Source organism: Symphalangus syndactylus, chromosome 10 (genome assembly GCF_028878055.3).
Source record: "Symphalangus syndactylus isolate Jambi chromosome 10, NHGRI_mSymSyn1-v2.1_pri, whole genome shotgun sequence".
Classification (NCBI taxonomy): domain Eukaryota; kingdom Metazoa; phylum Chordata; class Mammalia; order Primates; family Hylobatidae; genus Symphalangus; species Symphalangus syndactylus.
The window spans coordinates 45,101,601-45,128,404 of NC_072432.2; the positions used below are offsets into that span (position 1 = coordinate 45,101,601).

At 35.8% G+C, this 26,804-nt stretch overlaps 1 protein-coding gene across 2 annotated transcripts in view; it reads right to left on the bottom strand.

The window, feature by feature from the left end:
* GRID2 (glutamate ionotropic receptor delta type subunit 2) overlaps positions 1-26,804 on the bottom strand; it is a 1,458,882-nt gene that overhangs the window by 658,882 nt on the left and 773,196 nt on the right. Inside the window, exon 3 of one of the 2 annotated variants that reach the window (XM_055296993.2) lies at positions 14,360-14,644. The exons of the other annotated variant lie outside the window; for it this stretch is intronic. Within the exon in view, the coding sequence (XP_055152968.1) occupies positions 14,360-14,644 (285 nt within the window). The remainder of the gene's footprint in view (positions 1-14,359; positions 14,645-26,804) is intronic. 2 annotated transcript variants of the gene reach the window in all.

Sequence of the window (26,804 nt, forward strand, 5' to 3'; positions counted from 1 at the left end):
TTAAAGAACTCAATAGCTCATTTGATGAAGAGCACATTATCAACCTTACTGTTTGCTTCATTCTAGTAAATCAGTTCTACCCAGCTTTTCCAGCCCTGAAATTTAATTTTTCTCTCATCAGTGCTCTCAAAAGAGAATAATTCCATTAAAACAATTTACCTACTATTTTTCTCTTCTAAGGAGCACCTCCTCTTATAACTTTCTTGTTTCTGTATTATTTCAGTTGCAAGACTCTTTTATTATGGCATCTAGCCATTGTCAGATATATCTGTCTTAATTCTTTGCTTAGACCTCTCTGATGCTGAGTCTGCCTGGAAAGACTGCCAATTGCTTTTAATGAGCCTCTTTCAATACCATAATCCACCTGTTTGACAATGCCTCCTCTTGGAAGGCATTTGGTTGAAATCATGACTAGCATGTTAAGCCAATTGAGAACAACGCAAAATTGGAAGGGTTGGTCAATATCATCGACACAGTGAAGGTAAAACATAAAATTGAAAAGCAAAAATTATGATAAAGAAAACACAATACAAGCATTTTGTATTTTAAAAACAGGTAAATATCTCACATCTCTCTACAGCAACAAGACAACACATGGCATATTTTGTAATCAGTAAATATGTCAGGTCTTATCTTCTCATACAGAGAGATGGAAAGACTAGAACAGCTAGGGATAAAGGCACTTAGAAAGGTGAGGTATCTGAAATTAACATCAAATTCAAAAATGGTAAACTGCTTGTGGCGCTTACGCAGTAGACATCTAGGGTAAGTTTAGAGAGGTATGATTTTATTTACTTATTGATAAACGACTATAAGCAAAACAGATTACTTATTTAATATTATTCCAGAAAATGGCTCATTTTGATTAATGTGTGTGTTTTCAGTTTCATATACACTTTTTGACAACTAGAAATGTCCAATGTCTAAAAATGAAAAAAGCTGCATCAAAAAGTAATGAATTCTGCATCGCTTGGAGTCTTTCTGGCAGGGGAAACAGAACTGTCAGTCAAAGATGTGAAAGAAGAGACCTGTTGAAATTTGTTGTTTCCAGATGCCTCATCAAGGAACAAAGTGGCTTATCAGAAGCACCTACGGAGCTTTAAATATATATATGTTGCTATGCACCCTGCAAAATTTTGATTGAATGGTTTTGGAATGAGGCCAAGGCATTCCAATCATTAAAAAGCTCTTCTAGAGATTCTAATATACTTTTAAATTTAGGTTGTCAGTGGCCACCAAATTAAATTCTCACCTTTTGTTTATGACTCAGTAATCTCTAAATCATCATGATTCAATTATGTGTTTAGTTTAAAATTATGATATTTGTGTAAATTGCTTTTTTTTCCTTTTTCCTTTCCTTTACCTTTTTTGTCTCCAAATATTTGATGGGTTGTTCTATATTGTAATTTTTTATTGAAGTTTAACTTACATATAATAAAATAAACAGATCTTAAATGCTTAAAGGATTGTTTATTGTATTCCACTGTTACTATCACTCAAAACAAGATAATGGATATTTCCATTACCACTAAAAGTTATTTTGTGTCGCTTTCCAGACAATCTACCCCAGACACACAGATGTGACCACTGTCTGATTTTGATCACTATAGCTTAGTTTTGTATTTACTGGACTTAAAATATATGGAATCATACAGTATTACTCATTTTTAAATGTCAGGCTTTTCTCACTTAACACAGTGTTTCTTCATATTTCAATAGTTCATTACTTACTTTGCTCAATAATATTCTACCATAACAAAATTCATTTAACCATTCTCAAAATGATGGACATTAGAGTTGCTCCCAGTTTTGGATATGAGGAATAATGCTGCTATGAATATTCTTGTACAAGAATTCATGTGGCTATACATTCTCATTTTTCTGGAGTGAAATGGGTGGGGTATACAAGGTAAGTAGTGTGGAGAAAAGAAAGAGAGATCAGATTGTTACTGTGTCTGTGTAGAAAGAAGTAGACATAGGAGACTCCATTTTGTTCTGTACTAAGAAAAATTCTTCTGCTTTGAGATGCTGTTAATCTGTAACCCTACTCCCAACCCTGTGCTCCCTGAAACATGTGCTGTGTCAACTCAGGGTTAAATGGATTAAGGGCTGTGCAAGGCGTGCTTTGTTAAACAAATGCTTGAAGGCAGCATGCTTGTTAAGAGTCATCACCACTCCCTAATCTCAAGTACCCAGGGACACAAAACACTGCGGAAAGCTGCAGGGACCTCTGCCTAGGAAAGCCAGGTATTGTCCAAGGTTTTTCCCCATGTGATAGCCTGAGATATGGCCTCCTGGGAAGGGAAAGACCTGACCGTACCCCAGCCCGACACCCGTAAAGGGTCTGTGCTGAGGAGGATTAGTAAAAGAGGAAGGAACGCCTCATTGCAGTTGAGACAAGAGGAAGACATCTGTCTCCTGCTCCTCCCTGGGCAATGGAATGTCTCAGTGTAAAACCCAATTGTATATTCCATCTACTGAGATAGGGGAAAACCGCCTTAGGGCTGGAGGTGGGACATGCGGGCAGCAATACTGCTCTTTAAGGCATTGAGATGTTTATGTGTATAAATATCCAAAGCAGGGCACTTAATTCTTTACCTTGTTTATGATGCAAAGAACTTTGTTCCTGTGTTTACCTGCTGACCTTCTCTCCACTATTATCCTATGATCCTGCCACATCCCCCTCTCGAGAAACACCCAATAATGATCAATAAATACAAAGGGAACTCAGAGGCTGGTGGGATCCTCCGTATGCTGAATGCCGGTCCCCTGGGCCCCCCTTTTTCTTTCTCTATACTTTGTCTCTGTGTCTCTTTCTTTTCCAAGTCTCTCGTCCCACCTAACGAGAAACACCCACAGGTGTGGAGGGGCAACCCACCGCTTCAAAGTAGATATTTAACTTGGTAAAAAATTGCCAAACAGCTCTCCAAAGTGGCTGTATATTTTACATTCCAACCAGCAAAGTATCAGAGGTGCAATTGTATTGTCGTCTTTGCCTTCAGCCAATCCAGTGGGTGCAGATCGGCATCTCCTTGTAATTTAAATTTGCATTTTTCTGTGAACTAATAAAGTTGCACAGTGTATTTGCCATTTATATATCTTCTTATGGGAATGATTTCGACAAGGCTTTTACCCATTTAAAATTGTTTTTGGTTTCATATTGTTGCTTTGTAAGGGTTTTTAAATATGTGTATTCTTTGAACACTCTACATATTGCACATATTTATGTGTTTTTCGGATCTATGTTTTAGAATTTATTGCACAGTTTGTAGTTTGTCTATTTCTTAATGTTGTGTGTTAATGAGCAGAACATTTTAATTTTGAGAAAGTCCAAAATGTTCTTTTTGGTACCTAAGAAATCTTTATATATCCTGAAGTTATGAAGATAATGTCTTATGTTTTCCTCTAAAAGATTTCTAAGGTTTTAGTTTAAGTCTGTGATAAATCTTGAATTAATTTTTGTGTGTAGTGAGAGATGAGAGTAAAAGTTATTTTTGTTTTGATTCCATACAGACACCCAATTGGTTCAGCAGTATTGCTTAAACATCTCACCACTGAATTGATCGGCAAGTTGGTTAATAACCAACCCCACTCTATGCCTGTGGGTTGATTTCTGGACTCCTAATTATGTCCCATGAATCTATTTGTGCATCCTTATGCCAATATCAAAAAAGCCTTGAAGTCAGGTAAAATATTTCATCCAATTTTTTTCTTCCTCTTTCAATTGTTGTAGCTATATGAGATCTTTACACAATGTTAGGATCAGCTTATCAATTTCTTCAAAAGGCTCTAAAAACAATTTAAAAATTTAAGATTTTTGATTATTAAATCTATAAATCAATTTATGAAAAATGGATATCTTAAGACTAAAATTTGAAAATCATGAACATATATCTCTCCATTATTTAATTCTTCTTTAAATACTCAGTCAATGTTTCACAATTTTTAGTGTAAATGTCTTGCAAAATTTTGCAGATTTATTTCTGGGTATTTGATATTGTGTTTTACTTCAGGTTTAATTTTTTATTACTATTATAAAGAAATACAATTACTTGCGAATATAGGCTATAAGCTTACTAATTAACTTATAAGTTTTAGATTTCATAGGATTTTCTATGTACATTATTATGTGTTGAGAAATAAAGACATTTTTGCTTCTTCCTTTTCAAATTCTTTGTGTTTTATTCTTTGCTTTATTTCAGTGTTAGAATTTCCAGTAGAATATTTTTTGTGTGTGGAGGATATGTATTCTTTTTAATTTCTGATATTGGCAAATTTTGTTTTCTGTATTTTTTTAAAATGGACTTGTTGGAGTTGAACAATGAGAATACATGGACACAAGGAGGAGAACATCAAAAACCAGGGCCTGTCAGGGCGTGGAGGGCTACGGGAGGGATAGCATTAGGAGAAATACCTAATGTAGATGACGGGTCGATGGGTGCAACAAACCACCATGACACACGTACACCTATGTAACAAACCCACACGTTCTGCACATGTATCCCAGAACTTGAAGTATGATCTTAAAAAAAATTTAAAAATGGTCTTGCTAGTGGTTTATCAAAATCTTTCCTAAAAATTAATAATTTTAGACTTTGTTAACTTTCTCCTTGTTTTTCTGTTTTATTTATTTCCATTTATTTTTATTTTCTTACACTTTGTGTTTAATATAGTCTTATTTTGCTATATTCTAAAGGTAGAAGTTTAGTTTCTTGCTATTTAAGCTTTTCTTTTTTCAAATACCAACATCAATTTGATTAATTAATTAATTTGCTTATTTATTTGTAGTTACTTATGCTTGGGGCTCAGTGAATTGATGTCTTTAATTCAATTTTGGCTAATTATCAGCCATTTTCTCTTCACATTTGTCTTTGTTTTCCCATCTTCACTCTTTTCTACATAGATACTAATTAGGTTTAGTCTTAGTGTAAGTAGGAGTCCTGTTTCTCATGCATGTAAATGTAACTGTGAGGAAGACTGATGTTTAGGATTCCTTCCCACATCTATGCACACACTATGCAATCATCTATGCACACACTCTCCAGATACTAATTCAATATCCAGCCTTCAGATTGTGGCCTTTCATTAAAATTATATTACCTATTTATGGTATTGATTTTTTTCAGCTGTTAATTTCTCATTATCAATGAAGAGTTATTCTGCTTACATTAGCAAGCCTGCATTAAAAGTATGCAGAGAGAATATTGGACTGAGTGCCATAGTAAACAAAACAAAACAAAATTAACCAAAATAAAAAATGACTTTTTTTTTAGTCTCTTAGCTTTAATCTCCATATGCATATAAACTGTATATCAAAATTTTCCAGGTGTCCTTAAAATATTTATTTTTCTTTTTCATAGCAAGTCAAAAAGCAGGCAAAAGTAGTATTTTAAACATACTGCACTCCTTGAGAAGGCAGGATGAAAATCGGCTTGCTTTTCAAGTCATGAAGTATAAATTCAACTAGCATTTATTCCAACCAATTTTTAAAGAACCTTAATAGAAAGCAAATAAACACCCTTTTTTCCTGAAGCAAGTGCCACTCAAGGTTTTAACACAAACACAATCATTCTTCAATGCTTGGAAATATTGGAAGGCTTTTTTTCTATAATATTCATACAGAGATATTCCTTCAACTATCACAGGTAAAAAAATAAAAAGTGAAAGAATCAGTCTGAGCTGAAATAAATGGTGTTACCCATGAAGATATAGAGCTTGGAGTGGACCAAAACCAGATTTGCTCAGTTGAACTTGATAGTAGCTACTTGAAACAGAAAGTGCCTTGCTTATTGTTGTACAGTAGGTCTCTGGATCCACAATCCCTTCCCCTCCTTTCCCCTCTTCCCTGGCATCAGCTGCCTTAACAAGAAGGATTCTTGCCATAAGAGAGACTGAACACCCTAGGCACGTATCAATATTCTGAGAAGGCACTCAGACTTCTACGGCTTTGTCAGATATAGCACCTATCCAGCCCTGGGGGAAGAGGGGAAAATGCTCAGATTCAACTATTTGGTGGGGGTCTCAGTGGGGGAGGGAAAGATATGTGATATGTAGGTGGGTCCCTTTATACCAACTTAATATACTGTTGTTGCTTCCTACATTGAGTATATACTTGGAATTCATGTGTTTTATGCTTCCACTTTCCTACTTCATAAATATTCAAGGAGACTTTCCTTATTGGGAATAATATCACATAGAGACATGCTTCTTCTCTTCCCAAAAAGAGATGCCTAGCGCTATGTTGGACTCTGGGCATTTCTGACTCTGACTAATGACTATGCCAATTGGGACTTCTTGCTGAAGAGAGGAAACCCCTCCTAAAGACTCACCTTGGGATTTTGGACTTGGTGCTCCCCAAATATGGCTACCAGGTACATCCATTTTGAAAAGCAGCTATTAGCTTTCTAATAGACTCTTACTGAAACCGAAAGCCTGATCTATGAATGACCTGACATTCCTATCTTGAGGAGGGTCACTTCGAATTCAGCAAGTAGGAATATGTGCAGGGTCCAACAAGCATGCACATCAAAATCAAATTCTTCCTTTAGGAGACTTTACCTCCTGAAGCTAAGTGCTGGCTCTACAGGGCCTTGAGATGCAGAAGTTCCATAAACAAATGGTGATGGCTTTGCTGACATGAAATCTGAAAGTGTTCATTGTAGTTTGCTTAGGTCATTCAAGCTCAGCATCTGCTATGCAGTACTAAAAATGGACATGCTTACTCTGCTAAGTGGGCAGAACCTAAGTCTGTTCTCATAGCTCGGTACAATACTCCCCTCCATGGTACACACACACAGATATATATATTTGAGGAGATTGTTTCAATCTCCAAACAATATATATTATATATATATATATATATAGTTTCATATATATGTGTGTGTGTGTGTGTGTATGTATGTAGGTATATATACACATTATGACTGCTGATCTGTTGCCAACAGCTTAGTGGTTTGGTATGCCACTCAGAGAACTACAGAGTAGTAACATTAAAGATACCACTCTTTGGAGCTGTGAATTTTCGAAGTATATCAAGACTATCTCAGGGTTACTCATGGAGAAACCCACAGTGAAAGTCCATTAACTGATCAGATCAATTGGACTCAAGCTGATTATTGAGACAGACACACAGATTGCCACCACTGCTGCCTGACATGATCTACCATTTACTGTCTACCATCAAAGACGGGACACAAAGCAAATAACTTCTGTTACCAGGGTCTGCACTGTATGCAATACTTGTGATTCCTGCTAAAAGTTGACCCCTTGTCTCCTAGTAGGGAAAGCCAAAGAGGGTTGTCCACTCCCACTGCAAGCACATTGACTATTTTGGCCTCTGATCACTTCTTAGGACTGCCTGAAAGTGTTGTAGATACTTTTTTAGGTCATGTTATTATTGTTCCAGTCTGATCAGCTGATGTAGGCACCACTTTAGGAGCTCTTGAAATTAATCTGCATCATGTTTTCAGCTCACTGGACCATTTGCAGCCTGACAAATGTATGCAAAAGATGCTCAACAATGGCCTGGTAGTCAAGGAACTCAGCGTATCTTCCTCACTCTCTACCATCAACAGACTTCCAGTGTTATTGAGTGTTGAAACAATCTCCTCAAATGTTGACTTCAAAAGATGTCCAGCTTTATCTTCTTCACCTTTTCCTGGCTCATATACCTTAGTGAGGCTGCTTGTTCATTTTATGAATACATTCCAAGATAGAAATAATATCATCTTGGGTGATTTCTGTGCAATGATCAACATGAAAGTCGTGTGGGATTACCTACACCTACTTTTAATTTCAAAATTTCATTCTGATGTTTTCTGGGCAAAACGCTTCCTTCTTTTACCCCAGAGCAGCCTGTGTGGCAGCCTTGCCTAAATGGAGCTTATGGGATTTGTTTCAGTCTCCTGGAGTTTCTTGTTTTATTGATATGATTCTGGATCATAAGGATAATGAGCACTTTGTGAGGACACAGCTTGTTCATGCAGGCCGAAGTGGGGACACAATCAGTCTCTGTAAGTTTTATAAAAATGTCCTTGTAGCTCTTGCACCATTTTTTATGAAAAGTCTATGTGCAAACAGGAAATAATTGAGAAAAAAGATGACATCACAATTATTAGGATAAAATACACCAATTTTCTGGAGGTAGAGGGAGAGCACTAACTGAGAAGGGAACATTCACAGACCCCTACAATTATGGGGAAAGGACAGATATTAATGATATTTGTCTCTCAAAATGACTTCTGGAGTATTCTCCATGAAAGAAAACTCGCTGGTACAGAACATACAAACTAGGATAAGTGTCTTAAACTTCACTGACAGTTGGACTTGCCTTTTCTTACCAGATGGCTCTATTCACAACTTGATCGCCATTCTTTTATTCTCATAAATAAGTCTACTGGAAATAGCAGAGGATGCACCTGGCACACCTATGCAGAATGCTTGTCAATACCTCTAAATAGCTTCTCTACCACTATTCTCACTCATTACATTGGGTGGTAATAAAGCCACTAAACTGGTGGCATAAAACAAGGATTGGTAAACAATCCTTAAAGGGCTAGATAATAATATGTCAGGGTTATTTAGGTTATATTGTTTTTGTTACAAGTGCAGGACTCTGCTACTGTAGCTTAAAAGCAGCCAAACAAAAGGCAAATAAATGAACATGGCTGAGTTCCAATGGAATTTTATTTACAAAAAGAGATTTCAAGCCCAACAGTAGTTTGCTGACCCCTGGAGTAGACAATGAGGATGGACCTAATCAACTACTCTCACAAAGTCTCTCTTAAACAAGAACTGGACTGAATTATTCTACCAATTGAGAACACCTGGCATTACCAGAGGGCGAGGAGGTCACATAGGAGGTAATATTTGTTTGTGTTCCATCAGGGGATTCCTGAAATTGGGCCTAACCCTTCCCTCCACCAACTCAGGCAAACCAGGCCCACTTCCAGTACTATAATTTTTGTATGAAGATTACTACACTTCTGAAGACACATGATTTGGACATTAGGATAGCCATAAGAAATTTTCAATTGTTTAAGTAAAGATCAGCAGAAGATAATATAGTACAATAATGAGATCTCTCCAAAGTGAGGCTACCCTTATTTATTTATGGGAGCTACATGGAGCAATATCTGTGAATCCTGTGGGCAGTTTATCCTACTATGGGATTCATCCATTATAAATTTTTTCCCTGAATTTCACTGAAGCAATCAATGGCACCACTTCAGCTCTGGAATTCATTCAGGTCAGCTTCAACTCACTGGCCAGGGTATTTATAGATGATAGGTTTTGCCTATGGGCAATGGTGGAATCTTTGTAACCACAAATAAATCCTTTTGTATCTAAATTAATGCTTCTCGCCAAGTGGAAAGGTTTATGCAGAAATTTAAGGAGAGAGCCACCTGGCTTTTTAAAGTAAACTTCAGTGGTTCATAGTATTTGTTCAGTTGGCTGGGTCCAGGACCCTGGTGGAGATGGTTGAGATCGATCCTGCTCATTAAAGTCCTGTTTATAGTCTCTTTAAACAAATACAGATGAGAAAAACTGAATGGATTTGATCCCAATCCCCACCATTCAGATTAACTAGAGGAGTGGCAATCTCATGGGGGAAATTTGCTATTAGCCAACAACGTTGTAGAAAGAACGTGACCATTATATTATTGGGAGACAATTCTCCATAGGTCTCCTGTGTTACTACACATTTTGAAAACAGGTGTTCTTATTAGGGAACAAGACACATGGATTCCCTAAGCTCAGGGTTTCTTAGCTGCCATACAAACCCATTACACATACGGTATTCACTTGAACTACTTCACATTGCATTGTGGAACTTGAGGGCAAGAGAAACAGACATTACTATGAGGGTCATGCTGCTTGCTGTACCATGAGTAATAAAGTCTCTTTATACAATCTTAAAGCCTAGTATTTTCCACCAGCATCCATGAAAGTGATGCAGGCTAACTTGTTAGCTTGCAAATAGGATAAAATTCCCAACCTTTTACAATTTCTGACAGCATTGCATCACAAAAGTTAGCTGTAAGATATCCCGGGACTATAGTTTTTCAGCCAGGAATACTGCACTCACAAATTTGGTATTCTATTTGCAAAGAAAAAAGAATAGTTATTGAGCCAGGCAGGTAGGTGGCTTTCTCAAATTTCTGCATAAACCTTTACTGGGCCAGAAGCATTAATCTGACAACAAAAGAATTTATTTGAGGTTGCAAAATTTCTACTTTTGCCCACAAGGAGAAGGCACCTATTTCTGCTACAGATAGGCCAGCCTATTTTGTCCCAATGACTTTCTCATTTCCATGCTTTCAATAATAAGTAAACCTTCCTAATTGACATATAATATTTTCCCTTGGCGTTAGTATGTTGGAATGCTGAGGGCTTGAAGTCACTCTACTGAAAATGATTCTATGTAATTTATATATTTATTTTTTATTTCACAATCTGTTGGAAATTAATCTTATTCTTATATCTATAATGTTAAAATACTTCATGGTTGAAAGTAAGGACAGGAAGAGATCATTCATATTTGAATTGGGGCTTCTCCACTTACTGGAAGTTACCTGACCTCCCACTACCTCAGCTTTTACATTTGTAATAATAATAATAATAACTAGTACAAAGGGCTATTATGAGGAGTAAATGAGATAATACATGTAAAGCACTTAGAACAGAGGCTGGATATAGTAAATGTTCTCTGTTAGATTAGCCCTTATTATTACATTCTTGGGTGATAGTTTATTGCAACTCCTTTATACTGATAAAGGATTAAGATCATAGGCTCTGTCAGACTTTAAATCTCTGATCTGATACTTCCTAGTTATGTTTTTTGTGAACAAGTTACCTATCAGTTGTTCCTGTCTCCCTATTTGTAAAATTGTGACAGTAAAGTTCTTACTTCATAGAGCTACTGAGAAGATCAAATGACATGATATCTCATTCTAGTGTCTGACGAATTAAAATGCTCAGAGATATTATTTTTAATATCTTAATTGCTGCAATATTTGATCACAGTTTCTATTGGTTGGGGGCCTGTTTCTCACATATTTTTGCCTCTTGAAATACTATTAACTTCCATAATCAAGATTGAAGTCATTCCATAAGCCTTCTTTAATCACTGGTGCCAAAATTAAACACTTCTTTACACACCAGTAGCACTGAGTTTACATCATTCATAACACTTAACCCACTATTTTCTCTATTAAGACACATCTTTTAATGGTAAGCCTATTAAAGACTAAGACTATGTTTTGTAATACTTTTTATCTCATAGTTTCCATTGCACTGAGCAAGTGAGCAATGAATATTTCCAGAAGGACATATTTTTAAAAGCTGAACACTTCCTATTTTCAAGCCTTTTAAAATGTGTCTTGAATCAATCCATTCAAATAAAGTTTCCACTTTTTTTTCATCTTTTCATCTGTTGACTTAGAATCAAAGATATCAATATTCTTTGTTAAGGAATTTAAAGTAGACATTTATATTTTGCCCTTAATTATAATTAACTGCTTTTGAAAAGGAGGTTTCTCTAATTAACTTCATATAGAAGTCTGAATCTTTTTAAAAAGTATATATTTTTTCTATACAAAATACATTTTCAATAACATTTGGCCCCAGGAAGCTGCCTAATTCCATCCATAGATTCCATCCATAGTTAATCCATTTCTTAATGAAAGCAATTCTTCATAACCAAGATAAAAGTCACATACAATTCCAATGTTTGAACTTAAAATGATGACACTGATGAATGGATAAGTAAATACAAGTAGCCCTCTTCAAAGTACAAGGTATTTGGATAGCTTGATGTTTATTTTGGACTCTAGTCCAGCGCTTTACTTGCAAGATTAATTGTAAGTATTAAAGGGAAATTTTCTTTCATTAAACAAGGGCATTACCGGAAATAATGTTAGTGATAGAAGCAGAAATATTTTTCATAAATTATTAAGCTAAATAAGTGAAAAAGCAAGTTTATCCCAAAAATAAAATTCCTAAAGCAAACCTCAGATCTAACAGATGACCCAGTCATACATTACATGATTATTCCATCTTATTTACTCAAATAAAAACTCAGGAGAAAAGAATAAGAAATTTCAAATATGTATAAATGATTCTGTGACTATGTATTTATTTAGTATATATTTTCAAAATATAGCTATCTCACCCATAATAAAAATGTCTTCTTTTATACAAATTACCTGACTATAATATATGTAGGACTTGGAAACAAACTAACAAGGAATTTTCTTTCTTCATGGTCATTTATAATGAAACAGTAACATTCTTGTTTTAATGTTGAGAAAATGCCTTAATCAAAAGTTACTTTTCTGTTCTAAATCCCAGCACTTTGGGAGGCCGAGGTGGGTGGATCACGATGTCAGGAGATCGAGACCATCCTGGCTAACACGTTGAAACCCCATCTCTACTAAAAATACAAAAAAAAAAAAAAAATAGCTAGGCGTGATGGCATGTGCCTGTAGTCCCAGCTAATTGGGAGGCTGAGTCAAAAGACTCTCTTGAACCTGGGAGGTGGAGGTTGCAGTGAGCCGAGATCGTGACACTGCACTCCAGCCTGGGCAACAGAGGAAGACTCCATCTCAAAAAAAAAAAAGAAGTCACTTTCATAGTACTAACTGAAAATTGTTCTCCCCCCTTGAATAAAGAGTTACTGTTTTTAAATTTATTATTTCAATATATGTTTGATCAGAGGCTATAAGAATATCATTTAAGTAAAAAAAGAAAATACCATTTAAGTTATAAAGGCCACAAATAATGTGATTGTAAGAAAATCAACAGTCTTATTCAGCATGTTGATTCCAAAGAGTTTATTATGTTCACTAAATAATCCTATCAGGGAATTTCAGGCTTGTGTTGAATTCAATCCTTACTTTAACTGATGAGCCAATTATTTTTAATATCCTTTTTGTTTATTTTATTCATTTCAGTCTCTTAGACTTTGTTCTGTGACCCCTCAATAACGTGAATTAAGCAACAAAAATAAGGATTTCCGTCTTGGAGACAAAGGAGTGTGTTTCCAGAGAGTGCCACAGACTTTGGCTGAAGCCTACCCACCAAGTTTAATAGGACTCTGGCTGCCAAAACCCCATGCAACCATTGAATATTTAGGGCTAAATGTAACTGCCACTTGCTCTCCCTCCCTGGGAGTCCACAGGAGCTCTTTCTTATTTGCTGCTTCCTAGATTTCTGCCAACTTGTTTGTTCTCAATTCTATTGATGGCACTTTCTGGCCGACTGTTGTGTAACTGTTCTCCAATATTGTTCACATTGCTGGGTAGCTTAGGACAAGAAGGCATTTTTTAAGATGTTTATTTACTTATTTGCAAAGAAAAATAAGTTATGCTACAGAGGGTGAAATCCTCTCTGACTTTCTTTTCAGAAAACTGTAAAAACTGAATCCATCCCTACTGAACAGAAAATTTTTCCAAGACTCCTTCTCAAGACATAACCTCTAAGAAAACACATGTTTCAAAACAGGCATTCTTTATCAAGATCTGTTCATTTCCCCTCATTTGGTCATACTCATCTCTATTTTATTTCTGCCACAAATAAGAGGGAATCTATAGATTAAGATATCTGGGATCAGTCAGTTAGAAAAAAGGTAGATAAATTCAGAAAAAATAAATGTAAACAAAAATATTACTTTGTTTAGCTTTTAATGAAGTACCAGTAAATATACTTAGACAAAGCATTTTATTCTCAAATTATGATAAATTAAGGGACAATGCTTTGTGTTTTACCTTGGAAGATTAAAGAATTTTTTTTTTTACTACTTAGTACTTTTGTGAGACTTCCTGCTGTAGACAACATATAATATGAACTGTATGGTGATATAATTTTAGTGACTCCAAGGAGTTAAGTACTGAGTAGGTATTAAAGTCTACACAAGGGTGTAAGCAAGATTTGTCAGATTTCATTTAACCAATTAATAGAGGTAAATTTTCAGTGTTCTAGGGTTGTCCAATATGATCTTCTGCATTATAGAGAGGTATACATTTTTTTGAAAGGGAAGAGACAGTGTTGTTTTTATGACTAAATTCCCGTTAGTTGAAAAAATCAAGATGTATTGAAATCAGATTCTCTCTAGAAACATTTGTAAACTAAGCATTAAGTAGGTACAGATATTTATATTTAAAGTTGACTTTATACCAAAATGTGGACTTAAATACATTAACACAATTTTCAGTTGCTGCTATGTTTATAAGAAGAATATGACAAGACAAGAAAACCACAAATAACAATGAGTAATATCCTTGAAACTTTTAAGATTTAATGAAATTGCTTCTCATGCAAATATCAGCTTACAAAACCTACACAAATTATAAACACTTACCATATTCACTATCATAGAATATAATGAATTTCTGCCAGGCATACTCTGTGACCACTCTTAGGATAACGTCATGCAAGTAGACAGGTGGGCGAACTGAGAGAGTGTAGTCATCATTCCTGTTGCTTCGGGTGAGTCCACAGCCACTCCTTGGGGTCCCAGCTGTTGAGCGCTGAATGAAGAGGTGGGGGATATGCATGGCGTCTGCCAAAGACTGGAGGGATCCTGCTGACGTGCAGCCAATGGAGCTGACCAAGGCCAAGATGCCTTGATTCATAAGTTCACAGGCTGCAAGAAAGCACAGTAATATTCAAAATGTCAATGGGTTTCACATATTTTTCCCTTTTTGAGAAGCACTGGATGGATAAAGCTTACAGATTTTTTATATAGCTATGCAAATGTTTTAGAAAGGAACATTCTATATGAGGAGATCCTCAAATTACAAAGCGCTATTGGTATTCCAAGAATTCTGCTCTTATTAGCTATGTGCAAATCACTTGGCTTCGCTTGGCTCGGTTTCATCATCTGTAAAGAGGGTAAAATAGCATGAATCTTGCAGGATTATTGCAAATATTAGAGAAAACACAGTGTCTGTTATTTGCCTCTCACATGATAGATATTCAATTAGTGGTAGATAAACTTTTATAATTATCAATTTATAATTCAGAGAAAAGATAATTCCCTACTGAAGGCATAATACAAGGTTTCAAAAAGTAGATAATATGTAAACCAATGAATAAACAGAAAGATGAAGGTTTGGAGGAAAGCATTTCTGGCCACAGAAAACAGAACGATTCTGATATCTAAAAACTTGATGACATTGCCCCTTTTCACAAACTGGAGAAACAAAAATGTTTCTGTTATTTTCCTTGACAGTAAGAAAGCTTATGGTCAAATCAAATCAATTCAAATACTACATTGTAGCCAGTGTCTCATTCTGGTTCCTAGATTAACAATTTATAATTCCTACTATATGGTTACAATCTATTTTTATTTCACTTTAACTCTTCTATGTGCATACCTCAAAATGTACTTAAAACTAGATCAAATATAAATTATAAGTAAATGTAAAGAAATTGCATACACAGAAAAAAGAGTGAAGAGGTAATATTTCATAATGGCAATCTTTGAAGATAAAAAATTAAAAATAAATTCAAAAATCAGTGCAGAAGAAATCAATGAAAAAATTATTTTCATTTTAGAAGCTCATTTGTTATAACTGGTTCAGCCTTATTTTAGATTTTAGGCATTCTAGGTATAACATTCTTAAGATTCAAAATTTATTATAGATTGTTTTATACAGTTCTTTAAAAACTTAAAGGAAAACTTAATGGTAAGTTCTTGTATATAATTAACTGGCCAGTTAATGAAGGCTGATTTAAAGTGCAAGCTTAAAAGTGCTGTACTAATAATAAGCATATCATCATCAAATAAATTTATTATTAATTTATTAATGCTAAGCCAACCAATACATGCAAAATAAATGAATAATTATTAGAGACATACTTTTCAAGCATTGCCTCATGAGAGAGATTATACTGATTTCCAATAAATGTGAAAGCATCAAGGATGGACTTTTTTTTTTTTTTTTTTTTCAGATGGAGTCTCCCTCTGTTGCCCAGACTGGAGTGCAGTGGCGCAATCTTGGCTCACAGCAACCTCCGCCTCCTGGGTTCAAGTGATTCTCCTGCCTCAGCCTCCTAAGTAGGTGGGATTACAGGCCTGTGCCACCAAGCCCAGCTGATTTTTTTTGTGTGTTTTTAGTAGAGACGGAGTTTCACCATGTTGGTCAGGCTGGTCTCGAACTCCTGATGTTGTGATCTGCCTGCCTCGGCCTCCCAAAGTGATGAGATTACAGGTGTGAGCCACTGCGCCCGGCCCAGATGGATGCTTCTTAGACCATAACATTGTGAGGTCTAATTTTAGCAAAAATCATATGTTCTAGTCATGTTCATGAATTCAATTTTCATAGAAAATAATATGTTTGTACTTATAATTTCAATGAATTAATGCAAAAAGAGTAGTCAAATTTTTATTTCATTATTTTGGTATATATGACCATTAATGATTTATATAAGCAAATACTAAGTCACTTTTTAGAAGAGATTTTGGTTTGTAGCATTTAAAATCAAAATAAGAAAATGCCTTAAGGGGTATACAGTTGGAGTCAATCTTTAGATTACACTAATTACAGGAAATTAAGTAAATATAATATTTTACATACTTTTACCACAAAACTTATACAGTTATAAACATTGAAATTTGGGGAAAAATTTACTTTCAGTATTATATTCTGTCACATGTAACATGACAGGAAAATTGTCTGTTTTAATCTTCAGATTTAGAAGGATATATTCCAAAATGAAAAGTCATATATTAATCTTGCTTAGTAGATAAATTTGCTTTAGCATAAAATCTTGTTTCTTCCAACCCACTGTTACTTCCTATTAATCCCCATTAGTAAGGACACAAACTAAGCAGATACTAAAACCAGTTAATTTTGTATAAAAAAACTTTGTTTTTGGATTACTATTTGGTATTACCTATCGTGCTATTCATATTGGCAAGAATAACTGAAATTTTCCTATAAAATCAAAATTGGAATAATCAGAAATTACAGCCAGAAAACATATAATGTCAGGCCTAAAAGATAATTTAGAGATCATGCAGTCCAAGGATGGGAAATTGGCTTTACCTGCTGTGCTTTTGATGACTTGTTGGTAAATTGGCATCCTGGAACACTATTTTGAGAGTTTGAGACTCAATAAGAAAAAGTACCAAAATCATTTTGTCAGGTTTCTCATAGAAAGAGAGTGGGAGAGTGGTGGCCTGCAAGTTATAAATGCGCATCCCTCTGACAGGGCCCAACCCTTTGTTGTCAAGAAATCACAAATGCCCCCACTTAAAAAACAAAATAGATGACCCAGCTCTTTAACCCATCATCCTTTTCACCACAACAAGCAAACAATGGAGAGTCTTGTATTTGTATCCTTAAAATTTTGCATAGCATAGTAAACATAAAGCTCTAAATAGGGGAAAGCTCAATTTGAGATTGTTTTATTGTCAAGTTTGTTGAAAGGAGGTAGTCCCACTGAAGAGGAAAGGAAGAGCTCACACAACTAAAACGAATTGGGACTGGATGACTCAAAACAAAACAGCAGTCTCCACAGCAACCTGCCATTTCCCCTTCAAGGCTGTATTTAATGCCCATTTTGCCCTATTTTACCAAAACAAAATGTCGGTTGAGCATGGCAGATAGAAATTGATTTGCTCTGGATCTATAGGGCCTTAGATGAAGGTTAGCATAAAAAATGGACTATAACTCATGGCAGCTGAAGGGAGATTTCAGGAAATAAAAGGCTGCAGTAAGAACAGAAGCAAAGCTTAGTAAAGCAGACTACCTTTTGCAAGAATTTCATGTCTTGACAATTAAAAGACTATTATGAGTTGTAGTTTCATAGAACGCATAGTCAGTTCATTTGATATAGTATGAGAACTGAATTTGAAAGATCAGAACGTGTATTTGTTTATCAACTATTTTAAATTAAAATAATCTAAACCTATGACATCTCAATGGCATAGTTCTTTATTATTATTTCAAGCCTTGTGATTTATTTATACTATATATGCACATATACACAAACATCTATACATACAGATCATAGATCATACTGAAAAGCTTGCTGGTTTTGTGACTCCAGTTGTTTGAGATTCTGTCACTACCAAAGATGTTTGGAGCCTGCACTAACCGCCAAAAGCACAACTATTATTTTTATTATTTTTAATAGCAATTGCAACACTTTTACCCTTTGTGGTCACTCTGTAGTTATGGAATTTAATTCTGCTCTATAAATGTATACATTTAAGCTAAGATATATTCATGTACACTATCATTTTCATTTCTTAAGTTAAATATTTTGAGTGTTTTCTTACTAAGTAAAACAAGATTAAAAATAAAATGCATAAAGAGTTAAAAAATTTATTACCTCTTACTGAATACTCAATGAGAACTCAGTGAAATATTTTTCGGTAGCATCATCCTTTTTGAACATATATGTTCTTTGTGATTTTTTTTTTCTGACTTATTTATATTTACCAATTTGTCCTGATATAACTTCCTCTGGTGATTTTAAGACACATCAGGACTTTAGCACATTACATTGATACACTGCTGTGGTTTGAATGTGTCCCCCAAAGTTGAAGTATTGAAAACTCGATCCGCAATGTGGTGGTGTTGGGAGGTGGAACCTAATGTGATGTGTTTGGGTCATGGGGGCACTACCTTTCTGAATGAATTAATGCTATCATTGCAAGAGTGGGCTCCTTATCAAAAGACAGGTTTGGCCTCCCCTTGGCTTTCTCTTGCCCTCTCTTTGCCCTTCCTCCATAGGATGACACAGCAAGAAGGCCTTCTCCAGCCGCCAGTCTATTGATCTTGACTTCCCAGCCTCTTGAACTGTGAGAAAATAAGTTTCAGTTCATTATAAATTACTCAGTCTCAAGTATTCTGTTATAGCAGCACAGAAGGGATTAAGACATACTTATTCATCAATATAAATAATCAACTTTCAACCATGTCCCAGGAACTTCTCTGGAGATCAGAGAATGTATATGACAGGTTCTATCCTCAAAGAGCTCCCGGTTTGTCCACCACAGTCTTTCCAAAATCTGCCCTGCATCACAATCAAAAGTGGAGATTAAAAATATATAGAGAGATGAGTAAGTCTACTCCTAGAGTTTCTAGTTTATTCAGTCCATTGTGATAGTCATGTATTTGCATTATGAAATGTTACCTGAATAGTTCTGATGTGTAACCCTTTCTGAGAAACAGTAGCCTGGCGGATTGTAACTGCAATGTTCTTTCAAGTAATTGTTGCAGAACATCTAATATTTGTTGATTTTTTATTATTTTTTCAATAATCTTCAGTCATACTCAACAATGACCATAACTGGGCAGTGGAACTTCACTACTTGTGTATTCTTTCTATGATGACTAAATATAATCTAATTACTTTTTTCTGTTTATTTTATTAACGAATCACAAATATACTATTTATGATTGCTTTTTTAATCTTCCACCAAAAAGCTCCAGACATTTGCTTTTATACTTCTAGGAATACAGTAACACAAAACAATTTCAGCTTACCCAGACATTTAGAATTCTTTGCAAATATGATTTTTAGCAACCATCTGAGATGTGACATTTAGAAGATGGTCTATATTTGGGACATCATCAATGTAGTTTGCCAGAAATAAAATCATCTGGAACAAATTCTTCCAAATAAAGCTTGTCTTTATATATAAATAGTGTTACAAGGTCCAAGATAATCATAATTATCTACTTAGGAAATGAAAATACAGAAAAAATATTTTAATTAAAAATTGTTAAGATTTTATTCCTTCTTACAAGATAAAAGTGCTAACATGGTTGATTACCAGCCATCAAATGAACTCAGCTGAGTAATTTTCAGTCAACTATTTTTTCACTCATCTAAAGCCAACGTGAAGCTTTAATTATAATTAGTGATCCAAACCTGAGAAGAATTAAACATTTAACCTGGCACATATTATAAGTCACCTTATTTTTCAATTTATATCTCATAACAACCATGTGCAGAAAAGCTATTATTATTCCAATTTTCAAGTAAGAAAATTCTGACTCAGTGATATTAAATGCATTGTCCATCATACCACTAGTGAATCCGTAACACTAGCAAATGGCAGAGTTGGGGTCCAAACCTGACTTAGATTAGAATGTCTGGGCCATGAAGAACTACAAAATAAATCATTGTTTTTAAACATAAAGGCCCATATGAAAAATTAGGAGGGTTTTTAACTCTCCCTTATTACAAAATTCAGAAAAATTCAGCCTCCTAGATATAAAAAAGAAAAAAAAGAAAAGAAAGAAGAAGAATCCCTAATAGTATTCTCTTTTTAAAAAATTTTTAGTTTGGTATTAAAACGTTGATTCTCTATAGTTTCAGCTCCAAATAATTTCAGCTCCATGTGTATATAAAGGAAAATTTCAACAAGGCTGCAGAATGGTACTGAGAAGAACCTAGAACGTATTGAGTACACTTTTAATCAGACCTAAAGTGATTCTACCATCATTGATGTAATAAAAATGATAATGATGAAATATTACTTTATTTTTATTTTGTTTGGAGTTTACAAAATGGTTTCACATACATTTTATCATTTGATCGGCATGGCTAGATTGAATATTTTCCTATTCCCCTTTTCAAAACTAAATTGAGGTTTATTTTTACATTTCTATTAAGTAGTAGAGACAAGGCTGGAACATATATTTTTTGATATTTACTGTGTATATTTATATATAATTTATATATTTTCATAAGTTTTATAAAATTTCTACATAAAATTTAAAATACAAGACAAAAATCAATAAATATACTAAATATAATTATATGATATAATTACAAAATTAGTAAATATACTAAATATAATTATATTTAATATATATAGTATATAATTTAATTATATTTAGTATATTTACTAAATATACAGATATTTACTAATATAATTATATTTAGTATATTTACTTTATAATTTTTCAATGTTATATTTCATAGCTCCCGATTTAAGGAAATTCAGATCAATCCGCTATCTTTTTATCTTTTTATTTTAGTAACAATTCTTCAAAGAACACACATATATGTGCATATATATACCTGTATATTATATATGTAAAATGTATTTCTATATCAGGCAAGTACCAGGTACTCAGGGTGCAAGATGGCCCAAAATAAGCAAGAGTATAATGGGCGAAACAGAAGATATTCATATGAATGTATAATGATGTACTGAGTAGGTTCCAGGCCAAAAGAGAACGTTATTCTATGATAGCCCAAAAACATTTTTCCTGAACTAGAGATTGAGGAAGGCTTTGCTACAGAAGTGAATATAGAACTGCAATTTGAAGGATAAGTAGGAACCAATTAAGTGGATGGAAGTTACCTTGACGAAAAAGAGTAAAGAAAATGTTTCCAAAAGAAGAAATAGAATGTGCAAAGATCCTGTGACACAGAGATAATGAAATACCAGAAAGGCAGAAAGAGGAGCCAAGTGGCCGGAGTGCAGAGAGTATGGTAGAGAGTGGTGCAAGGTGAGAAAGGCGGGAGAGTCAAGAAATATGATCTATGATGGAATTTGTCTTTTTGTTATTGATATGAAGGAGACCTTTACATGCCTTAGAGCCACTATTTATCCACATTTATATAACTGCCTTTAGTCTTGTATTTTAAATTTATTATGAGTTATGTAGCTTTTCAGAAATTTTAAAATTATATACAATGAAATTGTCAGTCTTTTAGGACTGTTTTGCTTCACACTGTGTTTAGAAAGGCCTTTTCCCAATAGCCTGCAGATTTATAAAATTATCAATTTATCTAAAACAACACCTTATCTGTCCTATAATTAATAACTGATTGGCAGCTGGTAGAAGATATAGCAATTGCACTTTAGGAAACTCGGTGAGTGCAGAATGTCAGATTTGGTCATTATAGGTAAAATTTAATCTTCACCTACATAATCATAATCATAACAAGCAAAGAGTGAGGATTAAACATAATTGTGGCAAGAATGATAATCCAGATTATATTATATGTCTGTCTTCAAAACTTTTTAATCATTTTATAGAAATTCTATTTATTAAAATTGTTCCTTATAATATAAAACTTCTTGGATTTGAAACTGATTATTTCTGGATGAATGACAGAATATTTAATATATTCCAGAAAATTATATCCCATAAAAGTAAGAATAAAATCTTGAGAAAGATGTGGGGAACAGTGTGTTTATGTTTGTGTAAGAGAAAGATAATGACAAAATAATATTTTACATTGCTTTCTCAGTTACCGCTATCTACCTAGAATATCACAACCCAATCTCAGAAGTCATCTTCGATTATTTCTTCGCTTTTGTTTCCCATGCTCCTCCGTCTCAACTTGGTTATCACAAAATGTTAATTTTACTCCTCATGTTTCTCAAAAATATTCTTTTTTGAAATACCTACTGCCAGTTCCTTAATTCAAATGATATCACCACACTCTCAATTACCAAAACTGTCTTTAAGCTGGCTTGATTTTACAGCACTTTCTCCAATCATCTATACTGTAAGCAATCATCTCTATTTTTGAATCGCATTATGTCATTCCCATGTTTTAAAGGTCATCAATAAAAGACTGAGGGACTGCTACATAGTAGAAGAGACTAAGCAGGAATGACAATTTAATGACATATGGGATCTTAGGGAAAAATCCTGAAACAGATAGAAAAGTCATTAATAAAGCGGTTGGGCTGAAGCAGGTGGATCACTTGAGGTCAGGAGTTCCAGACCAGCCTGACCAACATGGTGAAACCCCGTCTCTACTAAAAATACAAAAATTAGCCGGGAGTGGTAGTTCCTGCCTGTAATCTCAGCTACTTGGGAGGCTGAGGCAGGAGAATTGCTTGAACCCAGGAGGCTGAGGTTGCAGTGAACCGAGATTGCCCCATTGCACTCCAGCCTGGGTGACAGACAGAGACTCTGTCATTTAAAAAAAAAAAAAAAAAAAGAGGTCAGTGAATTTTGAAGACGGCCTGTGGCTCAGTTAATAATACTGCATCAATGTCCAATGACTGTTCTTGATAATTTCACTTTCATTATATAAGATGTTAACATTAGGAAAAGTGTGAAGAATATAAGGGAATTCTTTTTACCATTGTTGCATTTTTCTGAAAATCTAAAACCAATTTAAAATAAAAATTTAAAAACATAAAACTTCCGTAAGATGGCCGAATAGGAACAGCTCCGGTCTCCAGCTCCCAGCCCCAGCGACACAGAAGACGGGTGATTTCTGCATTTCTGCTTGAGGTACCGGTTTCATCTCACTAGGGAGTGCCTAACAGTGGGTGCAGGACAGTCGGTGAAGCGCACTGTGCGCGAGCGGAAGCAGGGCGAGGCATTGCCTCACTTGGGAAGCGCAAGGGGTCAGGGAGTTCCCTTTCCTAGTCAAAGAAAGGGGAAACAGACGGCACCTGGAATATCAGGTCAGTCCCGTCCTAATACCGCGCTTTTCCAACGGGCCTGGAAAACGGCACACTAGGAGATTGTGTCCCGCACCTGGCTCGGAGGGTCCTATGCCCACAGAGTCTTGCTGATTGCTAGCACAGCAGTCTGAGATCACGCTGCAAGGCGGCAACGAGGCTGGGGGAGGGGCGCCTGCCATTGCCCAGGCTTGCTTAGGTAAACAAAGCAGCCAGGAAGCTCGAACTGGGTGGAGCCCACCACAGCTCAAGGAGGCCTGCCTGCCTCTGTAGGCTCCACCTCTGGGGGCAGGGCACAGACAACCAAAAACTCAGCGAGAACCTCCACAGCCTTAAATGTCCCTGTCTGACTGACAGCTTTGAAGAGAGTAGTGGTTCTCCCAGCACGCAGCTGGAGATCTGAGAACGGACAGACTGCCTCCTAAAGTGGGTCCCTCACCCCTGAGCAGCCTAACTGGGAGGCACCCCCCCAGTAGGGACAGACTGACACCACATTCAACCGGGTACTCCTCTGAGACAAAACTTTCAGAGGAACTATCAGACAGCTGAATTTGTGGTCTCACGAAAATCCGCTGTTCTGCAGCCACCGGTGCTGACACCCAGCCAAACAGGGTCTGGAGTGGACCTCTAGTAAACTCCAACAGACCTGCAGCTGAGGGTCTTGTCTGGTAGAAAGAAAATTAACAAACAGAAAGGACATCCACACCAAAAACCCATCTGTACATCACCATCATCGAAGACAAAAAGTAGACAAAACCACAAAGATGGGGAAAAAACAGACCAAAAAAACTGGAAACTCTAAAAAACAGAGCACCTCTCCTCCTCCAAAGGAACGCAGTTCCTCACCAGCAACGGAACAAAGCTGGATGGAGGATGACTTTGATGAGTTGAGAGAAGAAGGCTTCAGACGATCAAACTACTCTGAGCTACGAGAGGAAATTCAAAACAATAGCAAAGAAGTTAAAAACTTTGAAAAAAAATTAGAAGAATGGATAACTAGAATAACCAATGGAGAGAAGGGCTTCAAGGAGATGATGGAGCTGAAAGCCAAGTTTCGAGAACTACGCGAAGAATGCAGAAGCCTCAGTAGCAGATGCGATCAACTGGAAGAAAGGGTATCGCTGATAGAAGATGAAATGAATGAAATGAAGAGAGAAGGGAAGTTTAGAGAAAAAAGAATAAAAAGAAATGAACAAAGCCTCCAAGAAATTTGGGACTATGTGAAAAGACCAAACCTACGTCTGATTGGTGTACCTGAAAATGATGGGGAGAATGGAACCAAGCTGGAAAACACTCTGCAAGATATTATCCAGGAGAACTTCCCCAATCTAGCAAGGCAGGCCAGCATTCAGATTCAGGAAATACAGAGAACGCCACAAAGATACTCCTCGAGAAGGGCAACTCCAAGACACATAATTGTCAGATTCACCAAAGTTGAAATGAAGGAAAAAATGTTAAGGGCAGCCAGAGAGAAAGGTCGGGTTACCCACAAAGGGAAGCCCATCAGACTAACAGCTGATCTCTCAGCAGAAACTCTACAAGACAGAAGAGAGTGGGGGCCGATATTCAACATTCTTAAAGAAAAGAATTTTCAACCCAGAATTTCCTATCCCGCCAAACTAAGCTTCATAAGTGAAGGAGAAATAAAATACTTTACAGACAAGCAAACGCTGAGTGATTTTGTCACCACCAGGCCTGCCCTAAAAGAGCTCCTGAAGGAAGCACTAAACATGGAAAGGAACAACCGGTACCAGCCCCTGCAAAAACATGCCAAATTGTAAAGACCATCAAGGCTAGGAAGAAACTATAGCAACTAACGAGCAAAATAACCAACTAACATCATAATGACAGGATCAGGTTCACACATAACAATATTCACGTTAAATGTAAATGGGCTAAATGCTCCAATCAAAAGACACAGACTGGCAAACTGGATAAGGAGTCAGGACCCATCAGTGTGCTGTATTCAGGAAACCCATCTCACGTGCAGAGACACACATAGACTCAAAATAAAGGGATGGAGGAAGATCTATCAAGCAACTGGAAAACAAAAAAAGGCAGGGGTTGCAATCCTAGTCTCTGATAAAATAGACTTTAAACCAACAAAGATCAAAAGAGACAAAGAAGGCCATTACATAATGGTAAAAGGATCAATTCAACAAGAAGAGCTAACTATCCTAAATATATATGCACCCAACACAGGAGCACCCAGATTCATAAAGCAAGTCCTCAGTGACCTACAAAGGGACTTAAACTCCCACACAATAATAATGGGAGATTTTAACACCCCACTGTCAGCATTAGACAGATCAACGAGACAGAAAGTTAACAAGGATATCCAGGAATTGAACTCAGCTCTATATAAAGTGGACCTAATAGACATCTACAGAACTCTCCACCCCAAATCAACAGAATATACATTTTTTTCAGCACCACACCACACCTATTCCAAAATTGACGACATAGTTGGAAGTAAAGCTCTTCTCAGCAAATGTAAAAGAACAGAGATTATAACAAACTGTCTCTCAGACCACAGTGCAATCAAACTAGAACTCAGGATTAAGAAACTCAGTCAAAACCGCTCAACTACATGGAAACTGAACAACCTGCTCCTGAATGACTATTGGGTACATAATGAAATGAAGGCAGAAATAAAGATGTTCTTTGAAACCAACAAGAACAAAGACACAACATACCAGAATCTCTGGGACACGTTCAAAGCAGTGTGTAGAGGGAAATTTATAGCACTAAATGCCCACAAGAGAAAGCAGGAAAGATCCAAAATTGACACCCTAACATCACAATTAAAAGGACTGGAAAAGCAAGAGCAAACACATTCAAAAGCTAGCAGAAGGCTAGAAATAACTAAAATCAGAGCAGAACTGAAGGAAATAGAGACACAAAAAACCCTTCAAAAAATTAATGAATCCAGGAGCTGGTTTTTTGAAAAGATCAACAAAATTGATGGACCGCTAGCAAGACTAATAAAGAAGAAAAGAGAGAAGAATCAAATAGATGCAATAAAAAACGAAAAAGGGGATATCACCACCGATCCCACAGAAATACAATCTACCATCAGAGAATACTACAAACACCTCTATGCAAATAAACTAGAAAATCTAGAAGAAATGGATAAATTCCTCGACAAATACACCCTCCCAAGACTAAACCAGGAAGAAGTTGAATCTCTGAATAGACCAATAACAGGTTCTGAAATTGTGGCAATAATCAATAGCTTACCAACCAAAAAGAGTCCAGGACCTGACGGATTCACAGCTGAATTCTACCAGAGGTACAAGGAGGAACTGGTACCATTCCTTCTGAAACTATTCCAATCGATAGAAAAAGAGGGAATCCTCCCTAACACATTTTACGAAGCCAGCATCATCCTGATACCAAA